At 39.2% G+C, this 8,896-nt stretch overlaps 1 protein-coding gene across 1 annotated transcript in view; it reads left to right on the plus strand.

The window, feature by feature from the left end:
• The window catches only part of PARPBP (PARP1 binding protein), a 65,904-nt gene that overhangs the window by 13,682 nt on the left and 43,326 nt on the right, over positions 1–8,896 (plus strand). The window contains exon 4 of the mRNA XM_011935003.1: positions 4,267–4,374. Within this exon, the coding sequence (XP_011790393.1) occupies positions 4,267–4,374 (108 nt within the window). The remainder of the gene's footprint in view (positions 1–4,266; positions 4,375–8,896) is intronic.

An 8,896-nucleotide genomic window follows, 5' to 3' on the forward strand; every position in this document is an offset into this window, starting at 1 on the left:
TGCCAAAAGGTTAGTCACATGGCTGCAACAAGCTGCAGGGAAGATGGAGAATATAGATCTTACTCTGGGTAATATCTTGCCAGAATAAAAACAAAAGCTCTATTACTGGGGAAGAAAGGGAGAATGGATATTGGCAGGCAGCTTGCTGTCTTTACCTTATTGAACTATCATGAAAACCTTTGCCTTGTTACAGCTTCCTCAAAACATATCCACACACATGTACAGCCATACTATGGTAAGGATACTTGTAAAGATAGTTTTTAAATTTCTTCCTTAGCTATATCTTATTTGCTTGCTTACAGAGATGATTTTTGTCTGTTTTTCACATAGTTGATTTAGAGAGGCTTAATCATATATCAGTATTGGATTGTAGGAACAACAAAGATCTTAAAAACCAGTGATAGCATAATCTACCTGAGGTCTTTGGACTCATTGTTTTCTTTTTATTCCTTGCCCTTGTCTAAGTCCTCTAATAAGTTTCCTGATTTGAGTAGGTTAAGTTATAGTATGATATATATCAGGGTACAAGTTCAAGGTTGCCTATGCGGGAGACTCTCTCCAAATGTCATCATGTCACCAGGAGTAAAATTGAAGCTGCTAAGATGGTAGTAGATGAAGTAGAAAATGTTCTGCATTTTAACCCTGGAAGATCAACAACTTAATCTCTGATACTATTGTTTGTTCTAGGGAAATTTCCAGTGTGGGGAAAAAGTAGACGGGAAAATATATCCCTAGATTGATTTCTCAAAAATGTACAAAATATAATCCCAATTTATGCTAAAAGTCTCTTTAAAGATACATATTAGAATATTCCAAACAGTTTTGAATGTCATGATCCTGAATTTTCATAATTCTGATAAAGTTTCTTTGTTTCATATTTGTAGCTGAAGTAAGGTAGGGATTATGAGGAATTAAGATAAAGCTAAGTCAAGGCAATTTTGGGAATGTGGTCACTTAAACAGTGCCCTCTTCACTCCCTACTTATGATTCCTCTTCTAAGGAAAATGGATTCAGGGCCCATGGGCATCTCGGAGCATATAAGGCCTTAGATTGTAACTGGAGTCTAAGCAGAGAGATTTGATACAGGGCTTGCTTTCTCTTGAACTGAGCAAGTATCTGGAAGACAGGATCAGAGACCTGGGGTGAGAAGCAGAAATGGTTGATCCTGAAAAGAGCTTAGCCTCAGAGATCTGTGGGATGTCTTTTGGGGGAAAGTCAGCAAATGACCTCTGTGGATACACTTATATTCCCTCACCCTCAAGCCAAGAAGTAGCTGAATAGATGGACTCACTTCTTGGTGAAGCTTAGGAGAACACAAGACTCTTCCTTAGCCTCAGCAGATGACTGGTAGCCTATTTGTTTGTCCACTGCTGCTCTGTAAGTATAGATAGCATTGCAACTTCTATTACTTGTAGAACTGTCACCACTTAAGCTACCTCAGCAGTCAGATCTGAGTCCCAAAAAGCTAATGAAGAAAACAACACATGATTTAAGGGTTTCCAGCAGCCAGAGAAGGGTGAGTTCGCTGACAACACACATGCCTAACAGAACAGAGCTACTAGAGGGGAATGACAGCAACTTGAATACATATAAATGTTAGGTACTTGGGAAAATTCAAGAATAGCACCTCAACATAAAACTACGGATGTGACAAAAAAGAAGAAGATAGTACACCTGCATGGGCCTGGGTCTGGGTGGGGGTGCCTCAGGTGCTTCATGATGCTGGGCTCTCTGGGATGGGGAGATGGCAGAGGGTGCTGCAACCACCCAGGGGAGAATGCAGCCGAAGGCGTAGGTTTTTACCATGAACTTCTTTCGTGATGAGAAGGCCACCCTTGAGAAAGCTCATGAAATGTAACACCTCTGCAGAAATGGTCCTTAGTTGGAGACTGCAACTGCTGGGAGATGCATCAACATCAGTGAATGGGGTCCTGCAGGTGTGTCCCCGATGCCTGCACACTTTTTTGGACCTTCTGATCTACCTGGCAGGGGTCAACTATACAGCCACCTTCGGAAAGAGGAAGCTTGCTGCTGTCCAGGCCAGATCTCTTGGTTCCTGGGGAAGATCCACCAGTGTCAGCCTCATTGACCCAGCAGCAACAGAAGGGAGAATCCCTCTGAACATGGAGCTGGTCTCTAAACTTGGGATTGCCTGGGATTCCCATCACAGTCCAGAAGAAGAAACCTGAAGAAGCTGGCGGCTGCTATGCGGCAATTGAGACAGTAGGAAAGCCACCTGCTTCAGAACACTGAAGAAGCCACTTGGCACCAACTCACTGTCCAAGCTGAGAAGAAGGAACCAGGGACCCAAGGAGCTTCAGTTTAATATAAAACCAGCAGCAAACCTCCGAAGTCTAGGCATCTCAGAGAAATGCCTTTTTTGTGGGCACATGGTTACCAAATACAGAGCTAGATTTTATTTTTGTAAATATTTGCATCTCCTACTTTATCAAAAAGCTTTCTTTTTTATTCCTAAAAACCAAAGAATGCTTTTATTTCCAACTGCATCCCTTGCTCTGCTGTCTCCCCGCTCCTCTTCCTAGATGTTGGGCAGGTGCTGGCTCTTCTCAGGAATGCAGATGAAAGCTTGTTGCTCGAGTGGAATAAAAAAGGTCAGCCCCTGTTCGAAAACTCAGACTGGATTGAAAAACGCAGGGCATAATATAGTCTAAGTCCGTCTAGGATCTTCTGTTTTAAGAGACAGGTGTAAAGGTTACTCTCAAACTGCAGAATGGGTGGAAAGTATTCCAGATCAAGGTTCCAGTTCTCCTGGGAGCACCCACATTTCTTTTAAGGTTTCCAGCAGAGACGTAATGATGAAATTAATCACAAAAGGGAGGAGATGCAGGCTGGTAGTTGCAGTTACTGGGTTACTGTAAATTTCATCTGTTGATGTTCTGCATATGTGGTAAGAATTTATTTACTGTGTAGTATGTTTAAACATTTGTAAGTTTTATGAGCTAGTTCTAGTTCCTCCTGTATAAGCTGACAATTCAAGTTGTTCACTGTTTTCCTGTGACAGTTATTATCTGGTTATACAATTATCAGATAAAAATGAGAGAAATTTATTTTTCAAATACAACATGAAAGTATAAAAAAGCGGACTTTTTCCTTTGTAATTGCAAACACTGAAATAAATACTTCAGAGTAATGTCATCTGATATTTATTAAAAACAAATCATTTTCATGGCAATTAAAAAGTTCCCAACATGGTAGACCAATTCAGACCAAAATTAGTCTCTTGAAAATTAAGCACAGTAAATATTTAAAGCACAAAGAAAAATATTAGATAAAGAAATCATGAAGTACTTAGTAATTTTCCAAGTAGGAGAACAGTGAAAAAAAAGAAAAAACAGGGGTTAAACAGAAGCAGATGCATGAGGCTATAATTAAATACATAATTTGATATAGATATATTTGTTATAAGACGTATTTTCCTTAGCTGAAACAAAAGCAGATAACACCATTATGATAGGTTGGCCTTTTGAGATATCTTTTCAGCTTTTTTGCATTTCTGACACCCATGGCTCCACCTGGACCAACCCAGAAGCAATTCAGCATGAAGGACAACAGCTTTGATCCCCTATTTCCTCTCTGCCCAAACCAATCAGCAGCAAGCCTAGCCACCCCCATCCCTTCTTCCAAACTGCTTTTGAAAACCCCCTAACCTATGAGCTTTGGATGAGATTGGTTTGAATACTAACTGTATCTCCCACATGGCATGGCCAGCCTTGTGCCTATTAAACTCTTTTTTTGAGACAGAGTCTCACTCTAGCACCCAGGTTGGAGAGCAGTGGTGCAGTCACAACTCATTGCAGCCTTCCCGGGCTCAAGTAATCTTCCCACCTCAGCCTCTCAAGCAGCTGGGACTACAGGCACACGCCATCATGCCCAGCTACATTTTTGCAATTTTTGCATTTTTTGCAGAGACAGAGTTTCGTCATGCTGCCCAGGCTGGTCTTGAACGCCTGGGCTCAAGCAATCCACCTGCTTTGGCCTCACAAAGTGGTAGGATTACAGGTGTAAGCCACGGTACCTGACCCTAAACTTTTTCTTTACTGCAGTTATGTGGTCTTTATTTGTATAGCAGACCAGAAGAACCCATGGACAGTTACATTATGAAGTTTAATTATATGTATACTTGATGATTGCTAACAATTGTCAGGTAATACTCTGGACTGAAACATCAATGACACTGAGTAGAGCTTTATGTGAAGTATTTTTTATAGTCAGCATTTTATTAGTAATACCCTATATTTTCTACAGAGTCAACTACTGGATTTTCTGTCTGGCAAACAGTATGCAGTAGGTGATGAAACTGATCTTTCTATACCAACATCACCAACGAGTAAATACAAGCAGGATAATGAAAAGGTACTGATAAACTGTGAGTAAATTCAAGCAGATTATAATCCCTTTCAAATCACTGAATTTGGTAGTACCTTAAAGTTACTAATGCTTTGTAAAAATTTTTTTTACAAATCTTTAATTTGTTTAAAACTGTATTCACAAAGAATAATACATTGGAGGCTGGTGAGAATGTGAAAAAAGAGTCTTTATGATTTGGGGCCAAAGTAACAGGCATTGAATAAAAATAGGTATCATTCAAAGTATCAGGAAAGTAATTGAAGGTCCAGTTTGTCAGAGTTCTTTGAATCTCTTTGATAAACTTCACATTTACTCTTTTAGATGGTTGATCCTTGGGAGAATGTGCTCAACTGAAAAATCTGGTCTATACCCTTTGCTGTAGTACAACTCATATATCAGGAGTTTGGATGATAGGGTTTGTCATATAAACCACCAAAAAGTAGTGCCACATGCAAGTTTGGTTTAATATAATTTACCTTCAACTGAACACTATGCTGGGTACCTAATCATATGTGGTAACCACACTAACCGTAGTAGTAGTACTTATCAAAATGGGGACAAAACTATGACCTTTTTTCTCTCTTGCCCAAATTCCTATTTAAGGGGCCTGGGGAGTATACCTTCTAAACTGTAACATCTCATCAGTTGGGTTTTATTTAACCCTCTATAATGTGGTTTACTTTCCAACCTGACTCTGGCATAATATCACATGACAGATAGAGAAGGAAATAAAAATATTTTACCCCAAAATACATTTCTTTGCCATATTTTGAAATGGTCCTACAAAGCTGTCTTTTGTGGAGGAAAATTTGCGTTTGTAAAGGATCTTTATTAATGTAACTAAATCTTTCCCCTTCCAGGCCCTCCAAATCCTGAAGAGATAACTGAGAGTCTAGCACCTTTTAAAGGTCTAAATAGGAAGCATTTGCCATCTATTGTTTCTAAGGGTGGCCATCTATGAGACTTCATCTACATAATAAGAACCTTGGTCTTCACAATCCCATATCTTAAACCAGAGACTCCTTTCTACTGATTCCAGGTCTTTAGATAATAATTCTTTCAACCAATTGCTTGCCAACCAGAAAATCTTTGAATCTACCTATGACCTGTAAGCCCCATTTCAAGCTGTCCCACCTTTCCAGGCTGAACCAATGTTTACCTCACATGTACTGATTGATGTCTTATGTCTCTCTGAAACATACAAACACCAGCTACTCAGGAAGCTGAGGCAGGGGAATTGCTTGCACCAGGGAGGTGGAGGTTACAGTGAGCTGAGATCACACCACTGCACTCCAGCCTGGGCGACAGAGCAAGACTCCATCTCAAAAATAAAAACAAAAAACAAAAAAACATATAATCAAGCTATAACCCAACCACCTTGGGCACATGTTCTCAAGATCTCTTGAGACTGCACCTCGGACCACTGAGAGACAGGACTAGCTGGATTTCCTAGGCCGACTAAGAATTCCTAAGCCCAGCTGGGAATGTGACCACATCCACCTTTAAACACGTGGTTTGCAACTTAGCTCACACTGGACCAATCAGGTAGTAAAGGGAGCTCACTAAAATGCTAATTAGGCTAAAACAGGAGGTAAAGAAATAACCAATCATCTATAGCCTGAGAGTACAGTGGGAGGGACCAAGATGGGAATATAAACCCAGGCATTCGAGCAGGGAACGGCAACCCCTTTGGGTCCCCTCCCGTTTTAGGGGAGCTCTGTATTCACTCTGTTAAATCTTGCAACTGCACACTCTTGTGGTCCATGTTTGTTATGGCTCGAGCTGAGCTTTTGCTCACCATCCACCACTGCTGTTTGTCGCTGTTGCAGACCTGTTGCTGACTTCCACCTCTCCGGATCTGGCAGGGTGTCCACTGTGCTCCTGATCTAGTGAGGCGCTCATTGCTGCTCCTGATTGGGCTAAAGGCTTGCCATTGTTCCTGCATGGCTAAGTACCCAGGTTCATCCCAATTGAGCTAAACACTAGTCACAGGGTTCCACGGTTCTCTTCCGTGACCCACGGCTTCTAATAGAGCTATAACACTCACTGCATGGCCCAAGATTCCATTCCTTGGAATCTGTGAGGCCAAGAACCCCAGATCAGAGAACAAGAGGCTTGTCACCACCTTGGAAGCGCCCACCACCATCTTGGGAGCTCTAAGAACAAGGACCGCCGGTAACACCATGATCACTCATATTTGGCTCAGAATAAACCTTTTTAAATATTTTACAGGGTTTAACTCCTGGCAAAGTTTCTGTGATTAATAAAATCACATTGACAAGATGAGAATTTAAGAGTATTGAAAAAAGTAAAATTATATTCAACATATTTTAATTATTTTTATTTTATGTATTTTGCTTATTATTACTTTTTTGAGGCAGAGGCTCACTGTGTTGCCCAGGCTGAAGTGCAGTGGCATCATCTCCACTCACTGAAACCTCTGCCTCCTGAGTTTAAGCGATCCTTCCACCTCAGCCTCCCAAGTAGCTGGGATTACAAGCGTGTGCCACCACGCCTGGCTGATTTTTGTATTTTTAGTAGAGACCAGGTTTTACCATGTTGACCAGGCTGACTTTGAACCCCTGACCTCAGGTGATCTGCCTGCCTCCGTCTTGCAAAGTGCTGGGATTACGGGCATGAGCCACTGTGCCCAGCCAACGTATTTTAGAAATATAATATATAAAAGGTCTAGAATACATTTACTTCCAAAATCACCTGCTCCAGTAAGTTAAAACATTTGGTGAATTGCCTTCATTTTTTGACAAACATTGCTGAGGTAGATTCTTCTATGTGTCCCATGTTAAATGGATCGCACTTAAAATATGTATTTTAGCAGTGCCCTCAAATACCTGTATGTCTCCTTCCTAGATTTAATGAAGTGTTTAATATGTGCATCTGATATTTTTTCTGTCATATTTGAAAGTAAGTTGCTGACATGTGGATCCATAAAGTTCCTTAGCATACATTTCCTAAAAATAATGACATAACTGCAATATAATTATAATAAATAAGAAAACTTTAATAAGTATTTTCAAATATCATTTACTAACTTCCATATTTAAATTTTTCCATTTGTCCCCAAAATGGTTTTATGTCTCCTTAGACTCTTTTACTCTAGAAGAATTCCCCTAATCTTTTTAAAAAAAATTTTTCTGATTAATTCCTTGTGGTATTATTTAACTTGTTTCTCTATTTGCTGTATTTCCAATAAACTGGAAGTGACGTCTAAAATCTTGCTTAGATTTTGGTTTAGTATTTCCTAAGAAATACTTCTTAACTGATACAGAGTATTTCATTTTTTGTCGTATTGGGAAACAAACTCAGGTTATCCTAAATTTCCAGGTCTCTCCAGTATAAAAATGTAGTTTTTCCTTTGCTGTCAGCAAAGATCTGTACGGTGACACTTTGGCACTGTATAAATATCCTGTTTCCCAGTAACCTTTTATCTAATGGTTTTAAGCATTGATGATCCCTGCTTGAATCAGTTATTTCTGTAGTGTCTGTAGAATAGTGAGCTTCTAATTCTGTTGTGTCTTTACATTAATTAATTGCCATTTCTCAGTAAAACTTTATCTTATCAAATGAGATGAAGTACTCCTTCTCTAAAAATCTCAGGGTAACTCCTTAATTGTCTATCAATTTAGGGGTTAGTGTAATAGTTATATATAATATAAGTAAATTAGATATTTATTCTTTTATAGTATTCCCTTTTGTGTATCTATTATATGGATTCATGAATTTATTTAGTATAAAATGAATTACACTCATTTGATGCTAAAATAGAGGAAGCTGCTTCAAGCAGGTTTTTGTGTCTTTTTTATATGCTCTAGTAAACTTTTCGAGCATTTGCCTCTTTTCTGGTACAAGAAAATATCCGAGCCCACCTGCCCAGACCTGGTTCCTTTTAGAGATTTCTCTTGCTTGAAATTAACTTTTCACTTACATTTCCTTTCTTTTCCCTCGATGCCCAAATCTTGACAAAGTGATTGCCAAATTGCCTGATCTTTTCTCAGTGGCACTTAAGCGGTGCATTTGTATATCAAGAGGGTAGATCACTTAAAGATCTCTTGTATGTGCTAAAGATCTATCCTGTATGTGCTATAGGGAGGAAATTATAGTTGTTATATCTGTATTTTTTAAAGAGGAATGAACTAATTTGTATGCATGAAAAGGATTAAGCTTTTGGAACTTCAACTTATAAAGTTTAAAGGGGTATCTGTGACTAAAGATTATAAGCATGTAGTTTCCTGATTTAAACAACACTGATAGTTTCATTGTGTTAATTCTCTAATTTCTCTCTTTTGCTTTCTTGGATTGTATTTTCTAATATAATTTTATCTACTAGTTCAACTAATGGATTTGATTTTCTGAGGAGTATTAAATTGTCAGCCATCTTCTTAGCCATGCTTCTGTTACTTGCAGTTTCTAATTTTTCTTTTTACAAGGTCTTTTTGGAAGTCAATGTATTTCTTTTTTCCCCTCCGAGACAGAGCGTCACTCCATCGCCCAGGCTGGAGTGCAGTGGTGC

The sequence above is a fragment of the Colobus angolensis genome, unplaced genomic scaffold, assembly GCF_000951035.1.
Source record: "Colobus angolensis palliatus isolate OR3802 unplaced genomic scaffold, Cang.pa_1.0 Scaffold10, whole genome shotgun sequence".
NCBI classification, from domain to species: Eukaryota; Metazoa; Chordata; class Mammalia; order Primates; family Cercopithecidae; genus Colobus; species Colobus angolensis.